Consider the following 23,979-nt stretch of genomic DNA (forward strand, 5'->3'; position numbering starts at 1 on the left):
TCTAGACATTTTCTTTTATGACCACTAACAGACTTTTATACTGTTTTCTTATATTAGTTTGGTATTTTGGGGAGTATAGGCAAATTTCCCTATTTTCACCTACACTTTTCTCTGGATTTGCTGACAAAAATGAACACATGTATCACGTTTTTGCACATTTGCAACTGAATAGGTCAAATCATAAGAGCACGCATACACACGAATCCGATTTTTGCTGCAAATTTTGTGCGATAGCCACAAGTATCATTGCTGTATATCTTAGCATTTTCGCAGCTAATTGAATTTCCCCTATATATTAAATAAACCCCAATAAAAAATAGGTAAGTTGAGTCCATTTACATACTACTGTATAATAAATACCCCCCAAAAAATTAGCAAACAATCACATTTCTGCATTTAAAGTCAGTACTCACTGGCCGATGCGGGAGAGATGTGTGCTGAGCGAACCGCTCAGCACACATCTCTCCCGCCGCTCAGCACAGCGCGATGTGTGATGAGCATGTGGGGGGAGACAGGGGGGCCGGGTGAAATGAGCGACCCGCTAGATTGGCCTGCATGGCAGGCCAATCTAGCACCAGCGACAGCGATGCGCGGGGCTGCGCATCGCTATCGCTGTAGGGGGTACACACGGAGCGATCAGGCTTAAAATCTGAGCAATCTAGTCAGATTACTTAGATTTTAAGCAGCGATCGCTCCGTGAGTACCCCCCTTTACACTCCCACTCATCCTCTTCACTCCATAAATTCATGCTGTCTCTCCTGCCAACTGATTACTTCAGACAGAGGGGTGTAGTCAATAGCTGTCGGAAGCTGTCGTCTTGTCGGAAAGACGGCAGCTTCCGAGAGATTTCGGTTGGAAGAGGTTCTGACCTATTCAAAATATTTTTAAAAATTCCAACAAGTCGGGAATTCCCAACTTGTTGGAAAACATGTGGATCATCGGAATAGCCGCCAAATCGGGTGCATCTGTCGGAAATAGGGACAAATCAAAGAGGTTTTGCCCCCTTTCCGACAAACTCAATCCGACTTGAAAACAAGTCAGATTGAGGGGGTGAGATGGAGAGCGGTGCGGCGGGCTACCGGGATGAGAGGTACCTTGCCTGGCCATCCCCGGCCAGGCACCTATCTCCCTGCAGCACCTCCCTCCACCACCACAGACATCACCTCCGCTGCCGCAGATGCTGGAAGCTCCCGCGCCGCCCACTGCCATCCAGCTCCCTCTATTGTCCAGCTTCCCCCACCACCTGCCACTGTCCAGCTCCCCCCACCGCCCGCAACCGACTAGCTCCCCCCGACACCCAAAGCCATCACCTCCCCAGCCAGCCGTCGGAGAGCAGGACCCCAGGCAAGGCCAAATCCAACAATCGGATTTGGCCGTCCATTGGATAGCCCTTGTCGGATCCATTCCAACAAATGCATGTCGGAATGGATCTGACACTTATTGAATACACCCCAGAACTCAAGATATCTGGCTGGGGTGTGTAATTAACAGGCTCAGATGAGGATCACTGCTTTGAAGTCGAATATCTCTGGTTCCCCAAGGCCGAATTTTAAAAATCTGGTGCCCCTGGAAAAAAGGGAACCACAGCTATCAGCCTAGGGCCCTTATACTCCTCAGGCCCTTGGGCAACTGCCCATTGAGCCCATATGAAAAGACGGCCCTAATCCTAACCCTCTGCTACATGGCTCACTTCTACCCCATCTGTGCCACCCCTGTCTGTCTGCCCCTTCCCTTCAGAATGTAATCTAATACAAACAGCAAGTCCCTCTCCCCTTAGGTGCTTTTCCCTCTCTTAGGCTATATTCTACTCCAATTGCACCTGATTCTTGGTTTCTGCTACCCTGATGTGCTCTGATGCAGCAATGGATTCCTAATACTGTTTCTTTGATAGATAAGATAAATAAATGTTACTACAATCTTTAAAAATTATTATCTGATAAACATATAAAATTAAAATGATATTAGGAACTGACTTGTTGGAAGCTTCAATGAATATAGAGAATCAGAAAAATGAATGTGCAGTCAAAATGCCTATACTGTATATCATGCAAGCATTGGGCAGTAGAACTTACATTTGATTTGTTCCTCCGTTAAATGGATTCAATGTTCATCAAGGTACATTCAGATATTTGAACCTTTTGTACAAGATAACCTTAGTATATTTACATTTATTGAGTATTCTCACTATTGAAGAATATTCACAACTTATTATCAATTAAAGTCAATAAAATATTAGATATGAATGGATAAATATACTGTAGCAGACGATTATTCTAACAAGAATATGTTTACACTTTACAGTAAATAAAACTGGAAAACCAAAAGGCTGATTCAGAGGTGGATACAGTTGCAGTCCCGATTGCGATTATCTCCAGATTCACAGCTGCGGTAATATGTAAATGCTAGTTTCAGCATTCCTCTTGTGTACTTGCATACAATGGAATGTGCAAGCCCAGAGATGCGCACTTTCAATGGCCATGGACGGTGTAAATCTGCAGGGGGTTGTAAATACTCCAAAATGAGTGTATCATCACTCTCGCCAACAACACGTGCACCAGCCTATGACAGTAGCAGTGTCTCCTTCTCAACTCTGACAAAACACTGCCTCTGTGGCTTCATCAGAGTGCAGCCACTTGCACTGACACATCCGTGACACTCCCATAACATACCCATGAGACAGCATTTTTTCCCCCTTCAGGCCACTTCTTATTCACCACTCACGAATGCCCATGGTTTAGCCTCACCTAATGCCAGCGTACCCATTCGCAACAGTGAACTGAGTCATACAGTCAGCTAAATAAATGTACTGTAGGCACCCCATACACTGCCAGGCATCGATTGTTCCACACAGACAGAGGTAATCTGACCAAATCCATGTGAAGAAGTGGATAACGATGTATACGGTCCATTTGGCAACCATTCCTACACATCCATTGATTTATTATTTAAATAAACAATTTTGAGGTGTGATGTTTCCTCAATTCAACAACTAAGTTTGATTATCTGGTGGACTACCAGCTTGATTTAACTGTTCTGACACCTTACAATTTCCATTTTGTACTGTTGATACTCCTGATGAAGTCTTATGTAGAGATGAAATGCGTAGATTAAAAGAAGCTATAATATTCGTTATGAATATATATATATGTAAAATATAGAAAATGTTGATTACATAGATAACTAAGAGAAATGTATGTAGTTTACACACGCAGGGCCATTACTAGGGGTGTGCAAGTGGTGTCACCATCCAGGTTTCAGTACCTAGAGGTGGCACCTGTGTTTGGCTTCAACAGCACCCTGCAGTCTGGACAGACAATGCACACCCACATCCTTAGGATGGCTACTGTGGATAACTACATTCCAAGCTTTCCTTATATAAAATGTAAATAAAACTATTACTATATAAAATATACAACATTGAGAAGTATTATTCAATGGTATCCGTTCACATGGTCGATCATGTTATGGTCGACAGTCATTAGGTCGACCACTATTGGTCAACATTGACATGGTCAACATGGACACATGGTCGACACATGAAAATGGTCGACACATGAAAGGTCGACATATGAAAAGGTCGACATGATTTTTTTAACTTTTTTTTCTTTTGGGGAACTTTTCCATACTTTACGATCCACATGGACTACGATTGGAACGGTAAAGTGTGCCGAGCGAAGCAGTAGCGGAGCGAAGGCACCATGCGAGGGGACGCGGTGCACTAATTGGGGTTCCCAGTCACTTTACGCAAAAAACGACACCAAAAAAGTAAAAAAACTCATGTCGACCTTTTCATATGTCGACCTTTCATGTGTCGACCATGTGTCCATGTCGACCATGTCAATGTCGACCAATAGTGGTCGACCTAATGACTGTCGACCATAACATGGTCGACCATTCATACCGGAACCGAAGTGGTCTGTGGTCACCACCTGCAGAACAACTCCTTTATTGGGGGTGTCTTGCTGATTGCTTATAATTCCCATCTATTGTCTATTCCATTTGCACAACAGCATGTGAAATTGATTGTCAATCAGTGTTGCTTTCTAAGTGGACAGTTTGATTTCTCAGAAGTGTGATAGACTTGGAGTTACATTGTGTTGTTTAAGTTTTCCCTTTATTTTTTTGAGCAGTGTATATATGAATGGGTGCTCATATACATATATTCTCTCTTGACTATATAATTATCATTATAATAATGGATAATGTGCTATTGATATAAGGATGTGGGTACCCATTTTCTCTTCTCTGAATCCATCCTCTGAATACTGAATGAATATTAATGTAACCTGATTAATATTTATTATTGATATTTTAGCAATAAATTAATATATTTATTAATTTAATAAATGTTTGGTGAATGTATATATATGTGTGTATATATATATATATATATATATATATAATATCCCAATAAAGATGACAGCGGCACTCAGGGTTTTGTAAATGTGCAAAAAGTTGTATTCAAAACATGAATAAATAAGCCGACGTTTCGGGGCTTACCCGCCCCTTTGTCAAGGTGTATAACAATACAAACAGAAAGTGACATACCTTTTATGTAGGAGAAGCCCGCCAGTGTTCGTGCGTGGGTCAGAGTCGCGGATTCCCGCTGTGCTTCCGGCCCCTTACTGATGACGTCACTCCGGCTGCGTCTAGCGGTTGCCGTGGCAACCTAGACGCTACTCTGTATGCCGGAACAGACAGTCATCTGTAAACAAAGAGAGAGTGACACAAGTGTGGACTCACCAACTTACAGAACCCTCCACCTTAATGTATATACATGTACACCCAGCGAACCTCTCAGTGTGTAGATTAATCAGTGTGGCGTGCAGCTGTGTGTTTGATAGCTGTGTGTGTTATGTAAATGATGGTGTCACGTGGGTGTCATGAATGTAATGAAAGAAGTTCTCCAATATGTGGGTCCCTAAATTAAATGTGTCAAACTGGACTAGTGTAAAGAATAAACAGTGGCACTAAGTGTATGTAGCGGATGCCGATGGCCGCTGGTTGCGGGTGTTCTCTGACCGGCAAGTCCAAAACAGGACGCCGCTGGGTGGTATGATAAACTGTCGTGTGGCTAACGATGTACTGCATGACCTAGTGATTACTGGGAAGCGTGTTGGGGTGATGTGTACTCGTAATGGGGTGAAATACAAGTGAATGCTGGTGAATATGTGACATGGTCGACACATGAAAATGGTCGACACATGAAAGGTCGACATATGAAAAGGTCGACATGATTTTTTTAACTTTTTTTTCTTTTGGGGAACTTTTCCATACTTTACGATCCACATGGACTACGATTGGAACGGTAAAGTGTGCCGAGCGAAGCAGTAGCGGAGCGAAGGCACCATGCGAGGGGACGCGGTGCACTAATTGGGGTTCCCAGTCACTTTACGCAAAAAACGACACCAAAAAAGTAAAAAAACTCATGTCGACCTTTTCATATGTCGACCTTTCATGTGTCGACCATGTGTCCATGTCGACCATGTCAATGTCGACCAATAGTGGTCGACCTAATGACTGTCGACCATAACATGGTCGACCATTCATACCGGAACCGAAGTGGTCTGTGGTCACCACCTGCAGAACAACTCCTTTATTGGGGGTGTCTTGCTGATTGCTTATAATTCCCATCTATTGTCTATTCCATTTGCACAACAGCATGTGAAATTGATTGTCAATCAGTGTTGCTTTCTAAGTGGACAGTTTGATTTCTCAGAAGTGTGATAGACTTGGAGTTACATTGTGTTGTTTAAGTTTTCCCTTTATTTTTTTGAGCAGTGTATATATGAATGGGTGCTCATATACATATATTCTCTCTTGACTATATAATTATCATTATAATAATGGATAATGTGCTATTGATATAAGGATGTGGGTACCCATTTTCTCTTCTCTGAATCCATCCTCTGAATACTGAATGAATATTAATGTAACCTGATTAATATTTATTATTGATATTTTAGCAATAAATTAATATATTTATTAATTTAATAAATGTTTGGTGAATGTATATATATGTGTGTATATATATATATATATATATATATAATATCCCAATAAAGATGACAGCGGCACTCAGGGTTTTGTAAATGTGCAAAAAGTTGTATTCAAAACATGAATAAATAAGCCGACGTTTCGGGGCTTACCCGCCCCTTTGTCAAGGTGTATAACAATACAAACAGAAAGTGACATACCTTTTATGTAGGAGAAGCCCGCCAGTGTTCGTGCGTGGGTCGGAGTCGCGGATTCCCGCTGTGCTTCCGGCCCCTTACTGATGACGTCACTCCGGCTGCGTCTAGCGGTTGCCGTGGCAACCTAGACGCTACTCTGTATGCCGGAACAGACAGTCATCTGTAAACAAAGAGAGAGTGACACAAGTGTGGACTCACCAACTTACAGAACCCTCCACCTTAATGTATATACATGTACACCCAGCGAACCTCTCAGTGTGTAGATTAATCAGTGTGGCGTGCAGCTGTGTGTTTGATAGCTGTGTGTGTTATGTAAATGATGGTGTCACGTGGGTGTCATGAATGTAATGAAAGAAGTTCTCCAATATGTGGGTCCCTAAATTAAATGTGTCAAACTGGACTAGTGTAAAGAATAAACAGTGGCACTAAGTGTATGTAGCGGATGCCGATGGCCGCTGGTTGCGGGTGTTCTCTGACCGGCAAGTCCAAAACAGGACGCCGCTGGGTGGTATGATAAACTGTCGTGTGGCTAACGATGTACTGCATGACCTAGTGATTACTGGGAAGCGTGTTGGGGTGATGTGTACTCGTAATGGGGTGAAATACAAGTGAATGCTGGTGAATATGTGACATGGTGATTTAAACAATGGGTGATGACGACATGTTGTGTTTGTGAAAAGTGATGTGACAAAGGTGTCAATGAGTGTGTGGTAGAAAAATGCTGGGGAACACTGAGAGGTGCGCTGTAAAGGGTGTGTGTTTGGCAGCTAACATGGTAACACAATTGAATTAAGTGCTATGAGGGAGCAGAATAATGTTCTATTATTGAATCCTATTAAGGTTGACCACTCTCTGTTTAAGTCCACTTGTACATTAGGGTTGAGATATTGGTCATAGTACACCGTATATGATAATTGAAGACTTTACAAGTTATTGGTTGGTGTATTTCTATAGAAAGACATTCCAGGAGAATTTCTCGTTAAGACCGCCTGGGCTGATCGTGCCTAACTCATGGATCCACTTGGATTCTACTTGTAGTAGTTTCCGGTCGCGGTCGCCCCCCCTGGGGTTTTTTGGCACATGGTCGATGATTTGATGTTTCAAGTCAGTGAGGGAATGACCCGCTGTTGCATAGTGGCGTGCCACTGGTTGGTCTGAGGCTTTGCCCGCCAGTGCTTGTTTGATTGCTGTCCTATGCAGAGCCATTCTCTCCCGCATCGTTCTTATTGATTTCCCCACGTATAACAGGCCACAAGGGCAAATAAGAAGAAATACTATGTGAGTTGTTGTACACGATAGCACATGTCTGATGTTATATCTTCTTTCTCTATGGGGATGTTTGAATGAAGGCCCTACGATCATTTTGCTGCACGTTGTACACCCAAGGCACTTGTAGCACCCTGGTGCTTTGGTCAGAAAAGTGGCCCCTTTCTTGTTTACTTCATCTTGGAACCCTGTAATGTCCGTATGTACGATGGTATCCTTGATGTTCCTACCCCTGGAAAAACACATCATGGGTCTCATATTTTTTAATGATGTTAATGCTTTATCTGTTGAAATAATTGGCCAGAGTGCCCTAGTGGCTCTTTGGATGACTGGGCTGGCCGTATTAAAGGTGTTAACGAACGGAATTACCGCTTTAGTGCATTTAGGGGTGGGTTTTAACAAAACTTCTCTGGGGATCAACAGGATTTCTGCCTTCTGTTGTTGTAGCATGTGTGGATCGTATCCCCTCTGTTCAAACTTTTTCACCATCATGTTTAATTCATGATCCAGCGACGTACGGTCACTGATTATCCTTGAGGCCCTGATCATTTGTGATCTCGGTAGGCCATTCTTGAGAGGCCTGGGGTGATGACTATTGGCACGTAACAGTACATTTTTGTCTGTCGGTTTTGAATATAGGCTTGTGGTTAGCCTCCCCTCCGTGAGGGTTACTTTGACGTCCAGGTAGTTGAGAGTGTCATCGCTGACTTGATGTGTGTATTTAATGGTTGACTGTCGATTGTTGGTTTCCGACATAAGGCATTCAAAGGCTTCCCGTCCCCCAGTCCATAGGAGGAACAGGTCGTCGATGTACCTGGTAAACATCAATATGTGTTGTGCCACTTCCTGGTTGTCAAAAAAGACTGTCTGCTCCTCCTGGAACATAAAGATGTTTGCGAATGACGGGGAGACATTGCTCCCCATCGCACACCCCGTTCTTTGTCGATAGAATCTACCGTTAAATAGGAAGAAATTCTTCTCCAGGGTCATGGTTAGAAGCTCCATGAAGAGATCAAGGTTAAGAGCTTCCATATTCTCCGCCATCAGGTACTCTCTCATGGCCCGTAGGCCAGCTACGTGGGGAATGCTTGTGTACAGACTATTTACATCAATTACACACAACAACGTGCCTGTTGGTACTGGACCCACTTGGTTGATCCGTTCTAGGAAGCTCGTAGTGTCCTTGATGAAGTTGTGGTGTTTCAAAATGAGGGGTTGTAGTATGCCGTCTAGAAAGATGGAGATTGGCTGGAAGATGGAATCTCTGGCCGCTATTATCGGCCTACCCGGTGGTGAAATAGCATTCTTATGTATCTTAGGTACTGAGAATAAAATTGGTACCAACGGGTGATCCTGCTTAAGTGCTTCACATAATTTAGAGGAAATGTGGCCTCTAGTTTTAGCATCGTCTAGGAGTGTAAATAATTCCCGTTGGTATCCGGCCGACGGATCCTGCGCAAGCTCCTCATAGGTGTCCGTTGCAGTTAACTGACTGTCAATCTCATTGATGTAGTCCGTGAGATTCAAAACTACCAGGCCTCCTCCCTTGTCCGCGGGGCGGAACACTACGTCCCGGTATGATCCTAATTGCTTGAGAGCCGTTCGCTCTGCCCTAGATAGGTTGTGATGGATTTCAGTTGAGGCGGCCGTATATTTGAGGACTGAATCGTTGATCAATCGGGTGAAAGACTGTATGGACGGGTTCACCCATTGTTTAAATCACCATGTCACATATTCACCAGCATTCACTTGTATTTCACCCCATTACGAGTACCACATCACCCCAACACGCTTCCCAGTAATCACTAGGTCATGCAGTACATCGTTAGCCACACGACAGTTTATCATACCACCCAGCGGCGTCCTGTTTTGGACTTGCCGGTCAGAGAACACCCGCAACCAGCGGCCATCGGCATCCGCTACATACACTTAGTGCCACTGTTTATTCTTTACACTAGTCCAGTTTGACACATTTAATTTAGGGACCCACATATTGGAGAACTTCTTTCATTACATTCATGACACCCACGTGACACCATCATTTACATAACACACACAGCTATCAAACACACAGCTGCACGCCACACTGATTAATCTACACACTGAGAGGTTCGCTGGGTGTACATGTATATACATTAAGGTGGAGGGTTCTGTAAGTTGGTGAGTCCACACTTGTGTCACTCTCTCTTTGTTTACAGATGACTGTCTGTTCCGGCATACAGAGTAGCGTCTAGGTTGCCACGGCAACCGCTAGACGCAGCCGGAGTGACGTCATCAGTAAGGGGCCGGAAGCACAGCGGGAATCCGCGACTCCGACCCACGCACGAACACTGGCGGGCTTCTCCTACATAAAAGGTATGTCACTTTCTGTTTGTATTGTTATACACCTTGACAAAGGGGCGGGTAAGCCCCGAAACGTCGGCTTATTTATTCATGTTTTGAATACAACTTTTTGCACATTTACAAAACCCTGAGTGCCGCTGTCATCTTTATTGGGATATTGCACATTGTTACCAGGAGGCACCAGGGTCACGAGTGTCCATCAGGAGGAGTGCCGGTCCACATCTGCTATATATATATATATATATATATATATATTGTGTAAGGTAAATTTTATGCTAAGTATGTGGGTCATTTACTGTTATATGTATAATAAAATAAGTATATATATGTGTATAAATGAATTGTGAGGGGATAAGTATCTATAATTTAGTTGTTAGTTGTACATATGTAGTCAAATTGATATAGTGTGTAGGTTTGGCATTGTGGTTTGTCATGAGGTGGTGATTGAGGATTGACTTAGTGGATCAGCGATAGCCTGCAGGGTAGCATAGTATCAGCGGATGGGGGTCATTAGATGGTCCGCGCGCCGCTGGTGTAATAACCTGCAGGGCGGGAAAAAACAAACCGGTCCACGAGCGAGGGGTACCAAGCCGACCGCGAGCCTGAGTAAAGATAACTGATTGGCGGCGGCTATGGGACAGCGCGCGGCTTCGGCGGGAAGGGAGCCGCACGAGCCGGAGTGCTGGGGAGGATAAATAGAGCTCCCCGCCGGCGGAGATTGAGATTGCTGTTCCCCTGGCTAGTGTATGCGTGCGCTCAGATCTCTCTCGGGCCGCTACTAGAGCTGTATGCTGCAAACATACAGCGGCGCCGAAGGGACTGAGTAGCGCTACCCATGCTAGGCTATACCTGGAGAAAAGGAGTGAGGTAGTGCGGAGGTGACGCTGCCGCTGGGCGGTCAGAGGTTCTGGGACAGTGTGGCCTCTCCTGGTCGGGCAGTGGCTGGTGGTGGATGACCGGAGGAGAACGGAAGAGGCAGTCCAGGCCAGGTGGAGCTGATTGGACCCTCCTTCTCCCACAAAGGGAAAACCCCAGTCCATTGAACATCACCGCATTGGGGAGGAGTTGGGGGAGTGTCCTCCAGCAGCAGCAGCTGAATCCCAAATGGACGTGTAAGTGACATAAAACTACACTGCCCTCTGCAGTATACACACATGGATCGAAACAAGGGGAGGCTTACAGAGAAGACAAAAGATGACCCTGGTAGGGAGCACTCTTATCTGAGGTAACACAAGGATTTATTTTTTCATAGAACAATCATAAAATAACAATTTTTATTGGTATGCCTTAAAAATACTATTATATGTATATATATATATATATATATATATATATATATACACTGGAATTCTACAAAAACCTGTGTGAATTCATTAATAAATATGTGATCATGAACGAAAATATTTTCAGAGAGTGTGTGTATTCTTTAATAAATGGCCTCAGCCAAAACCATAGGATGTATTAAGGTCCGTCTGTATAATAGTTCCCTTAACACAATGTGTTGGGAATCGAAGTGTTTAAAAATTGAATAGTGTGACCATCAGTTATATAGCCCATACATAAGTTTCACAGGGCAATTGGTTTGAATCATGGGTCACTGGTTGGTTACTTCGATTGGGTCACCTGTACAACAGTACAGGTCCTAAAAGTCAGCAAGAAGTATCTGTGGAGCTGTAAGTGGTGGACATAAACATGTTATCCACCCACCTGGTGATACTGCCACCTCTGTGAAAAAATATATATATAGTTGTTATTCACATGTGTACTAAATGCAGGGGTTTGCAACCCTAATGCTTGTACAGAGGCTCAAAAACAGCACATTTGCTCAGTGTAGATTATTCACAAAGGACAGGGGCGGGGCCTGTAAATCTGCAATGTACAATAATCTCTCAATATATCTCTTTAAACTGTACAAAATCTTCAATGCAGCATATTCCTGGATAAGTACTGTAATTATTGTGCTTTAACAGTAATGTGAGGCACACCTCATAGAGGATAATTTCCTAGTCGTGCTTATGGCTAAAATATAAACACATATACCACAGGAATACAAATTGACATGATTGTTAGAAGATTTGATATAATCAATTGTGAGATGTGAGGCACAGATACCTCAATTATTCACAGGTTGTCAGACAGTTTTGATACCAAATCTTTAAGCACTAGATAGAGATATATACAGTGGCCATGATACAGGTATGACTGCCCTTCTGCTGTTCTCCCGTCTTGCCAAATGGTATAGGACGAGGAATGAGAGAGGGTAAGTGCACCCAACTTGGCCAGAAGAAAGAAAGAGGAGGTATCAAGCAGAGTGACCTGCGGCAGGTGCTCCCTGATGCCCTTTTGACAAGCAGTGCAGAGAATGTTTAACCTGCACTTCGGTCTCTAGTGCGGTACACTCCTGAAAGTTCCTTATTGTACTGTCAGATACTTGTATGAAGCATATATATCTTTCAATTTCTCAAAGAGCTGTGTCTAAATTTATAATTGATATGCTCATGAAAAACTACTTTTGTTGTATTTGTACCAGCAAAATAGAGCACATGTAACTCTTTAAACTTGCACTTAATCTCTCTAGCAGTACACTCCTAAATAGTTACTTTTCTTTGTCACAGAGGTATGGGCACACAAAATACATCAATTTTCTCAATAATTGTCAAACACTTGTAAGGTGCTTAATTCACAACCTCAATCTAGGATTAAAGGGGGTCGTGCTCCAGCAAGGGTGTAAAACTCACAATTTTAACATTGAGCAGACATTTACAATTGCTGAAATCATAATGTGGTAATTAGAACACAACCCCTGTTGGGGCTCACTGATAATCATAAACAGCTGTTCCCTCTTATGCAGATACACCTATCAGCAACCAAATAGCAGTTAGCTGATAATGTTAATCCTGCTACAATTTGTACATGATACAATGTGAGAAGGTATAAGATATTGCCAGCAGTCTGATAGCAGTTAAAATAGTAATTGTTAATCCTATTGTAATTATAGGGGATGCAATGTAACAATTACTTATTCAAAAAGTGGTCCACTACATAATCCTAAATTCTAATGTAGTGAGAAACAGTGTGCATGATTTGTCTCATATACCATATATAATTGGCAACATAAAGGAGGATTTGTGTGGTTAATCATACAGTTACCACTCCTGAAGCTGGCCTCGGAGGGGAGAGGAGACACTGCCCCAGGATCCCATACGAGAGTGTCCTCAATCTCGGGCGCTTCCTCCCGCTCGTTAGCCGCACAAAAACCCGCCCGCCTGAGCCGCTCAAATCAGCGGCGGCTGGCCGCTTCCTCTGCTTTCGCCACCACAGTGCTGATTGTAACTGACGGACCCGTGAATCACGTGTGCGCACCACGGGACTCACACGGTGTTCCTGACGTACGTTTCGCAATGCTTGATCACAGGTAATTCGGTAGCCTGTGAGCTAGATGGTATAATGAAAGGTCCACACTCTCAGCTGGTCAACATGTTTCGGCCTATCATAGGCCTTTATCAAACTTCTTCTTTTTTTTGCGTATACACACATGGGACAGTATAATCTCAAGAGGACACTCTGCATTTAGAATATTTTCATACTGCAGATACCAGGTCACGGTGGCCTAAGTACAACCAGAAAGTGGCCGGAGCTTAATATAGTAACTGAGGGGCATAATAGACTGGAATATCAATTCTTACAGCTAATATAGCCATAACGATTTATAGACTGGCTAATAACTATAGTGACTGATATATGGCATTTCTGAATAACTTTAAATGCCATTATAGCCCTGGGATCGCAGCAAGGAAGGAGGAATATCATATAATTGAAAGAATTCCAATTGACAGTGCTAGTTATACTATTACTTGAGATATATCGCAGGAACATAAAGAGTAATAGAAATACCAGATACTATGTAAGTGGAAAGATAAGATGTTTCTAAAGAATGGTTATATACAGAACTATAAATAGAATCTGATCTCACTGAATGGAGGATACAGCTGGAATTGTTACATAAGTTTCAGAGAGCCAATGAGTTATTTTGCCCAAATAGAAACAAGTAACAAAATACTGTGACTACTACCAGCTAATGCTACAGTGTTTCACGGAATAAGAGATCTTTAACAGTAAATCATCACAACAGTATCCCAGGAACAGTATTTCTAACAGAATCTATGACACTGGAATACAATTACTATAGTGTTCATCAGCTCCGGTTTAAATAATTTCTGCTACATACATAACAGAGAGTAGACTACCAGTATCGGTTTACATAATCCGTTGATACATGGAATGTTTGTTTTATGGTATGGGCCCTATGTGCACATTATTTTAACGAGTACCCGGGTAACTCATTCTTAATTGGACACAAGGGAAAGTTTTTTTGTATTGCATGCAACCTACTATGTATAGGATTAGCAGTAATATATAAATTTATATCTATATATCAATATATATATCTCTATATTGTAGTTATGACCCACATGACAGTTTATTAATGCAGAAATGTTTTAGTATGAATACATAATTAAAATTACATTACTTACCTTTATCTGTGTTGCTTGAATTGGATCCCGGACATCTGTAAAAGAAGAAAGGTACAATATAAAATGTAATGAGTAAGTGATTTGAACACTATCACACATACATATCATTGAGAAGGTTTACCCAGGCGAGCCTTATAATAATTAGCTTGGGTGGAGGCACATACACTTAGTAACCATCCCTTAATGAAATGCTGAATAGTATTTTATTAAATTAGTAATAAGGGAAGGAGGGTTACATTTGGAGGCACCACGTGAGATACTTTTGTAGGATATTCAGGGGCTAGTAAGCACAGTAGCCAGAATGCAACAATATACCAGGAGTGAAGTGTTTGACTGGTGTATACGGAAGGGAGTAACTCCTGAAAGGAGTTTTGTGTTAATGGGGGATCTCACAGACACCACTGACGGTACAATTATGACAGAGATGTTGTTTCTGTTTGGGGTGAAGCAACCCAGGATAGTTGATAAACAATTCAGGGAAAGTGGAGAGATGTGGGCTGTATTAATAACTACCAGTCATGATTTAGAGTCTGAATTGCTTCCTAAAGTGGTGGCTGTGAGATCTAACCCAGAACGTCGGTGGATAATTATATGGCCTGAAAAGGATGGAAGTGAAAGGGCGGCGGAACCATTAATTGTGGGTGACATGTCTACTCCGGCCAGTGGAGATCCCTCCGCGACTGTGGGAGAAGGTAGTCAAACACAGGGCATTGAAGAAAAATTAGGTAACCAGTTAGAGGTTATAGCTGATAAAGTAGTACATCAATTGGAAAGGTGGCACTATGAGGGTAGTTATAGGCGATTGAGGCTTTTTTCAGGAATAATTCCTGTGCCTACGGGGGAAGAACCCTATGAGGCCTGGAGGGAGGCAGCTATACAGCAGTCTGAGGAATGGCATTGCCCGGATCATATAAAAAAACAAAGGATAGTAGAGAGCTTACGGGGACCCGCTATGGGAATTATTCAAGCCACTAGAAAAAGTAATCCTGGGGCTGCTGTGGCTGACTACTTTCAGGCCTTAGAATACACATATGGGACATTGGAAGACGTAGGTGATTTGGTTGCAAGATTTCATCATACATATCAGGAGACAGGGGAGAAATTGTCACAGTATGTGTATAGACTTGATAAATTAATCCATAAAATCGTAGATAAAGGAGGGTTAGCTCCTGCTGAAGTGGATAGTAGCCGCTTGAAACAATTAATTAGGGGAGCATTAACAACTGACCCTGTAGCACAGCGGTTGCGTTGTACAACATTATTATTAGGAAGTCCCACCCTTAATGATCTAATTAAGGAAATTACACAGGAAGAAGCCTTAATAGCTAATAGGGAAAAGACTCATACCAAATCTGTCAAAATGGTGGTACCCTCCCCTGAGGCCCAAGGGTCAAAAGAAGATAAGTTAGTTACCCTGGTAGTGGAACAAAATAAGAAAATAGACCAGCTTATTCTGGCACTAAATAAAAGAGTGGAACCCTCCAGCATTGTTTCTAGTAATTCCAATAGGGGGTTTAACAGTGGTAGGGGAAATTTTAGGAGAGGTGGAAATTTTATAAACAGAGGGTGTTTCCGCTGTGGACAATTAGGACATAGGGCAATGGAATGTTCTATGGACTGGGGAATGAATGACGTGGGAACTAATGTTCAATCAAATATTTCTCCTCATCAGGGAAACGATGGAGGGAGATTGGCGGGCCCCTCGCCATCTCCCAGAAATTAGATATAGATTCAATGGGGAGTGCCCAGTGGAGTAGTTCTATTCCGGATGGTATGGTAGGACCTGCTCCACGTGTGGTTGTTAAATTAAATGGACATCCCTGCCCTGTTTTGCTGGACAGTGGGTCCCAGGTGTCCATCATATTTGAGCATTGGTATAGACATTATTTATCTGATGTCCCTATCCTGCCCCTGGAAGGACTGGTAATTTGGGGATTGAGTGAACAGAAATACCCATATTTAGGTTATGTGGTAATTAACATAGAGTTTCCGGAAGGGTTTATGGGTATGTCAGAGTCATTACCTCTAATTGCTCTGGTATGCCCAGAATCACCAGGTGATAAAACTACAATGCCAGTGATCATTGGGACTAATGCTCATTAATTTAGGGTCCTCAGTGAATGGTGTTTAAAAATGTGTAGGGAAACGACTGCTTTTACGATGGCGAATTGCTATGAGGAATACAGGAGTGGGGAGTCTGAGCACCGAAATTCCTCTCTTGCTCAGCATATGTCCCGGGAAGACTTAAATCCCTGTTTCCAGGGGAGTGATATTGGGCTGGTAGAAAAAAATATTTTATGTGAGGAATTGCTGGAACGAAAGCATGTCTTTTCTCTTGGAGAATGGGATTTGGGAAAAGCAAAAGGTGTGGAGCACTGTATAAAGCTGACTGATGAAACTCCTTTCAGGGAGAGGTCACGCAGACTTGCTCCTGCAGATTTCGATGATGTCAGACAGCATCTTCAGACTCTTTTGGAAACAGAGGTTATTCAACACTCTGAAAGTCCATATGCCTCTCCCATTGTGGTGGCTCGTAAAAAGAATGGCAAAATTAGAATGTGTATTGATTATCGCACCCTTAACCAGCGCACTGTGCCAGATCAGTACACGGTTCCTAGGATAGAGGAGGCATTGGACTGTTTGCAGGGGAGTCAGTGGTTTACTGTGTTGGATCTGCGGAGTGGGTATTACCAAATACCTATGAGTCATCATGATAGAGAGAAGACTGCTTTTATTTGCCCTTTGGGTTTCTTTGAATTTTTGAAGATGCCTCAGGGAATCAAGGGTGCCCCGGCAACGTTTCAGAGGACCATGGAGCAGACGGTGGGTGATATGAATTATCGTGAAGTATTAGTTTATCTCGATGATATTATTGTTTTTGGGTCCTCTCTGCAGGAACATAACCACCGTCTGCTCCGGGTACTTGATAGATTGTTGAAGAAAGGTTTTAAACTTTCTTTGGACAAATGCAAGTTCTGCCTGCCCTCTGTTACATATTTGGGACATGTAGTAAGTCGACAGGGTATTTCTACTGATCCAACTAAAGTTGAAGCAGTGAACGAGTGGCCTAGACCCACAAAATTAAAGGAGCTAATTTTTGTGGGTACTATCGCCGCTTTGTTCCCTATTATTCTGTAATATGTCGCCCTCTCACTAATTTGACAAAGGGGTATCCGCCATTTGGTAAAACCTCAACGACCAAATCAATTAAAAAGGAGGGATATTTTAAACCATCTGAAGAGTTTGGGGATAGATGGACCCATGAGTGTGAAGAGGCTTTCATCAAGTTAAAATGGAGTCTTACCAATGCTCCTGTATTGGCTTATGTGGATCCCACTCTGCCTTATACATTACATGTGGATGCGTCCTTTGATGGACTAGGGGCCGTGTTGTACCAAACTCATGAAGGAAAGTTACAACCTGTATCTTATATCAGTCGGGGATTGTCCAATAGTGAGAGGAGATATCCTGTACACAAATTGGAGTTCCTTGCTCTTAAATGGGCTGTGGCTGATAGATTTCATGAGTACCTGTATGGGGCAAGTTTTGAGGTGTTCACTGACAATAACCCCCTGACCTATGTGCTTACCACTGCTAAATTAGATGCCACAGGGCACAGGTGGTTAGCTGCCTTGTCTATTTATAATTTCAAGATTAAATATCGCCCAGGCATCAATAACATAGATGCCGATTCTTTGTCTAGATTATCAAGAATCGAGAGTGAACTAGATAGATCCGAATGGATTGAAGTTCCTGCAACCACCATCAAGGGATTATGCTTTAACATCCCATGTGTAATGGCAGCAAGTGGGGAATGTATTAGTGCCCTTGGAGCCTCCGACAAGGCTTTACCTCTGGCCTATTGTTGGTTAAGCCAAATAGAATTAGGAGGCTTGCCACACATAGGTCAAGGAAAGATCCGCATGGATCAACGGAATGATCCCGATGTCTCCATTGTCATCCTCTGTCTTGAGTCTGGTTGTACTGAATGTGATGTAAGTTCTCTAACACATGCATCCAAGTTATTATTGCGACAAATAAAGCAATTGACTCTAAAGAATGGAATACTGTACCGTGAGTCAGTTAAATCCAAAGGGAAGTTCAAATTACAATTAGTTACTCCACAATGTTATAGGGAAACTATTTTGAAAGCATTACATGATCAGCATGGCCATCTTGGGATAGAAAAGACAAAGGGACTGATAATTGACCGGTTTTACTGGCCTTTGATGGAGCAGGATATTGAAAACTACTGTAAGACCTGTGGTAGCTGTATTTTGAGGAAGACTCTTCCCACTAAGTCCGCTTCCCTTGTTAATCTTCAGAGCCATGGTCCCATGGATCTAGTATGCATTGATTATTTATCATTGGAAACATCACCTGGGAAGGAATGTAACATACTTGTAGTAACGGATCACTTCACCCGTTATGCCCAGGCTTATGTTACTTCTGATCAAAGAGCTGTTACAGTAGCCAAAACTTTATGGGAACGGTTCTTTGTTCATTATGGTTTACCCGCCAGATTGCACTCTGACCAGGGGCGGGATTTTGAAGGAAGAATTATTAAGGAGCTATGTCTGTGCTGTGGGATTAAGAAATCCCGGACTACTCCTTACCATCCACAGGGTAATCCTCAGCCAGAGCGTTTTAACCGCACCCTGCTTGATATGATGGGCACCTTGGACACCTTGTGTAAAACACAGTGGAGTAGAAGGATATGTCACCTAGTGCATGCTTATAATTGCACTAAGAATGAATCTACTGGGTACTCCCCATATGAATTGATGTTTGGGCGAGAAGCTCGACTGCCCATAGATGTTTCATTAGGACTTCCCTCCCGGGATGCTGATGGACAAACACATTCCCAGTATATAATTAAATTACGGAAAGAGCTTAGACATGCACATAAGTTAGCTCAGGAAGCTTCAGAAAAAGCAGGGGTCAAGAATAAAATCAGATATGACCTACGAGTAAAAGAAAATGTATTAGGAATAGGGGATAGAGTGCTAGTACAGCAACTGGGACTTCCTAAACGACAAAAATTAGCTTATCGATGGAAACCCGATCCATATGTGGTAATTGAAAAATTACCTAACATACCAGTTTATAAACTAAGGTTAGAGTCGGGGGAGGGACCAGTTCTTACATACCACCGACAGCATCTTTTGCCCATCTCACAAAATCTTCGTCTCCCTGACTATGTTGAAAATGAGCCACCCTTAAGATGTAGTTGGAAAGATAGTAATAGGTTGAGATCTTCTCCAGGTCCATGCCAATCTCCCGACATTCCAGCAGGATCTAATGGGGATGCTGAGGACAGGGAATCAGGCCCAGGATATTTTTATTATGATAACAGTACTGATAAATCTATTCCCTTGTTATCTGATTGTAACACACCTGGGATGTTTGCTGACAAATCCCTGGAAAAGGATGGTAATATATCCAGTAATACTCATAACGAGGAAGGTGGGTCAGAATCTGAGTGGGGACTTATATCAGAAGGGGGTATAGGTAACACTGAGGTTAACCCAAGTATGGATTCTGGTAGTGAATCCAGGATATTAGATGCTGGTGAGGATAAATTGCATAGTTATAGGACATTCAGGGAACGAAGACCTCCTTTAATATTAACCTATCCGGAATTAGGTAAACCTATATATTTACCTCAAATAATTCACCCAAGTATAGTACTTACCTGGCCCTACTTTGGGTATGGAAAGGAGGAAGATATGTGGTGATCTGATTAATTGGGATGTATAAATATACAGATCACCAGGGGGAGAGTGTAACCTGATTAATATTTATTATTGATATTTTAGCAATAAATTAATATATTTATTAATTTAATAAATGTTTGGTGAATGTATATATATGTGTGTATATATATATATATATATATATTGTGTAAGGTAAATTTTATGCTAAGTATGTGGGTCATTTACTGTTATATGTATAATAAAATAAGTATATATATGTGTATAAATGAATTGTGAGGGGATAAGTATCTATAATTTAGTTGTTAGTTGTACATATGTAGTCAAATTGATATAGTGTGTAGGTTTGGCATTGTGGTTTGTCATGAGGTGGTGATTGAGGATTGACTTAGTGGATCAGCGATAGCCTGCAGGGTAGCATAGTATCAGCGGATGGGGGTCATTAGATGGTCCGCGCGCCGCTGGTGTAATAACCTGCAGGGCGGGAAAAAACAAACCGGTCCACGAGCGAGGGGTACCAAGCCGACCGCGAGCCTGAGTAAAGATAACTGATTGGCGGCGGCTATGGGACAGCGCGCGGCTTCGGCGGGAAGGGAGCCGCACGAGCCGGAGTGCTGGGGAGGATAAATAGAGCTCCCCGCCGGCGGAGATTGAGATTGCTGTTCCCCTGGCTAGTGTATGCGTGCGCTCAGATCTCTCTCGGGCCGCTACTAGAGCTGTATGCTGCAAACATACAGCGGCGCCGAAGGGACTGAGTAGCGCTACCCATGCTAGGCTATACCTGGAGAAAAGGAGTGAGGTAGTGCGGAGGTGACGCTGCCGCTGGACGGTCAGAGGTTCTGGGACAGTGTGGCCTCTCCTGGTCGGGCAGTGGCTGGTGGTGGATGACCGGAGGAGAACGGAAGAGGCAGTCCAGGCCAGGTGGAGCTGATTGGACCCTCCTTCTCCCACAAAGGGAAAACCCCAGTCCATTGAACATCACCGCATTGGGGAGGAGTTGGGGGAGTGTCCTCCAGCAGCAGCAGCTGAATCCCAAATGGACGTGTAAGTGACATAAAACTACACTGCCCTCTGCAGTATACACACATGGGACAGTATAATCTCAAGAGGACACTCTGCATTTAGAATATTTTCATACTGCAGATACCAGGTCACGGTGGCCTAAGTACAACCAGAAAGTGGCCGGAGCTTAATATAGTAACTGAGGGGCATAATAGACTGGAATATCAATTCTTACAGCTAATATAGCCATAACGATTTATAGACTGGCTAATAACTATAGTGACTGATATATGGCATTTCTGAATAACTTTAAATGCCATTATAGCCCTGGGATCGCAGCAAGGAAGGAGGAATATCATATAATTGAAAGAATTCCAATTGACAGTGCTAGTTATACTATTACTTGAGATATATCGCAGGAACATAAAGAGTAATAGAAATACCAGATACTATGTAAGTGGAAAGATAAGATGTTTCTAAAGAATGGTTATATACAGAACTATAAATAGAATCTGATCTCACTGAATGGAGGATACAGCTGGAATTGTTACATAAGTTTCAGAGAGCCAATGAGTTATTTTGCCCAAATAGAAACAAGTAACAAAATACTGTGACTACTACCAGCTAATGCTACAGTGTTTCACGGAATAAGAGATCTTTAACAGTAAATCATCACAACAGTATCCCAGGAACAGTATTTCTAACAGAATCTATGACACTGGAATACAATTACTATAGTGTTCATCAGCTCCGGTTTAAATAATTTCTGCTACATACATAACAGAGAGTAGACTACCAGTATCGGTTTACATAATCCGTTGATACATGGAATGTTTGTTTTATGGTATGGGCCCTATGTGCACATTATTTTAACGAGTACCCGGGTAACTCATTCTTAATTGGACACAAGGGAAAGTTTTTTTGTATTGCATGCAACCTACTATGTATAGGATTAGCAGTAATATATAAATTTATATATATGTATGTATATATATATCTCTATATTGTAGTTATGACCCACATGACAGTTTATTAATGCAGAAATGTTTTAGTATGAATACATAATTAAAATTACATTACTTACCTTTATCTGTGTTGCTTGAATTGGATCCCGGACATCTGTAAAAGAAGAAAGGTACAATATAAAATGTAATGAGTAAGTGATTTGAACACTATCACACATACATATCATTGAGAAGGTTTACCCAGGCCAGCCTTATAATAATTAGCTTGGGTGGAGGCACATACACTTAGTAACCATCCCTTAATGAAATGCTGAATAGTATTTTATTAAATTAGTAATAAGGGAAGGAGGGTTACATTAATAATAATAATAATAATAATAATAATATTACAGTTACAGTTAACAGTTACAAAGATAGAATCATATAAGACAATCTTTATATTCTTAAACACATTTCTATTTGAGAATGTTTCTTTTTTATATACTGTATATTTAAAGGTTTGTTTTCTTCATTACTTTATCTATCTGGATTTGATATAAACATTAAAGCAAGTAATAATAATCCTTTATATCCAGTCTTAAGATCTGTGGTTATTTTCTGTAGTATACTGTCATATTTTTAGCAATGTATTCATTTGAATCTTTGTATCTATTGAATAAGGTTCCGGTATGAATGGTCGACCATATATGTATATGAGCACCCATTCATATATACACTGCTCAAAAAAATAAAGGGAAAACTTAAACAACACAATGTAACTCCAAGTCTATCACACTTCTGAGAAATCAAACTGTCCACTTAGGAAGCAACACTGATTGACAATCAATTTCACATGCTGTTGTGCAAATGGAATAGACAATAGATGGGAATTATAAGCAATCAGCAAGACACCCCCAATAAAGGAGTTGTTCTGCAGGTGGTGACCACAGACCACTTCTCAGCTCCTATGCTTTCTGGCTGATGTTTTGGTCACTTTTGGAAGCTGGCGGTGCTTTCACTATAGTGGTAGCATGATACGAAGTCTACAACCCACACAAGTGGCTTAGGTAGTGCAGCTCATCCAGGATGGCACATCAATGCGAGCTGTGGCAAGAAGGTTTGATTTGTCTGTCAGCGTAGTGTCCAGAGCATGGAGGCGCTACCAGGAGACAGGCCAGTACATCAGGAGACGTGGAGGGGGCCGTAGGAGGGCAACAACCCAGCAGCAGGACCGCTACCTCCGCCTTTGTGCAAGGAGGAACAGGAGGAGCACTGCCAAAGCCCTGCACAAAGACCTCCAGCAAGCCACATATGTGCATGTGTCCACTCAAATGATCAGAAACAGACTCCATGAGGGTGGTATGAGGGCCCAACATCCACAGGTGGAGGTTGTGCTTACAGCCCAACACCGTGCAGGACATTTGGCATTTGCCAGAGAACACCAAGATTGGCAAATTCGCCACTGGCGCCCTGTGCTCTTCACAGATGAAAGCAGGTTCTCACTGAGCACATGTGACAGATGTGACAGAGTCTGGAGACGCCAAGGAGAACATTCTGCTGCCTGCAACATCCTCCAGCATGACCAGTTTGGCAGTGGGTCAGTAATGGTGTGGGGTGGCATTTCTTTAGGGGGCCGCACAGCCCTCCATGTGCTCGCCAGTGGTAGCCTGACTGCCATTAGGTACCGAGATGAGATCCTCAGACCCATTGTGAGACCATATGCTGGTGCAGTTGGCCCTGGGTTCCTCCTAATGCAAGACAATGTTAGACCTCATGTGGCTGGAGTGTGTCAGCAGTTCCTGCAAGACGAAGGCATTGATGCTATGGACTGGCCCGCCCGTTCCCCAGACCTGAACCCAATTGAGCACATCTGGGACATCATGTCTCGCTCCATCCACCAACACCACGTTGCACCACAGACTGTCCAGGAGTTGGCGGATGCTTTAGTCCAGGTCTGGGAGGAGATCCCTCAGGAGACCAT

General features: G+C 42.6%; 1 protein-coding gene across 1 annotated transcript; it reads left to right on the top strand.

Annotated features, from left to right (window-relative positions):
- The first annotated feature begins 14,639 nt into the window (after window positions 1-14,639).
- LOC134955254 (paraneoplastic antigen Ma1 homolog) lies at window positions 14,640-16,061 on the top strand. Its single transcript, XM_063938676.1, has one exon. It carries the CDS (start codon window positions 14,640-14,642, stop codon window positions 16,059-16,061), a length of 1,422 nt encoding a protein of 473 aa, XP_063794746.1.
- The last annotated feature ends 7,918 nt before the right edge of the window (window positions 16,062-23,979 follow it).

This window comes from Pseudophryne corroboree, chromosome 1 (genome assembly GCF_028390025.1).
Source record: "Pseudophryne corroboree isolate aPseCor3 chromosome 1, aPseCor3.hap2, whole genome shotgun sequence".
Lineage (NCBI taxonomy): Eukaryota > Metazoa > Chordata > Amphibia > Anura > Myobatrachidae > Pseudophryne > Pseudophryne corroboree.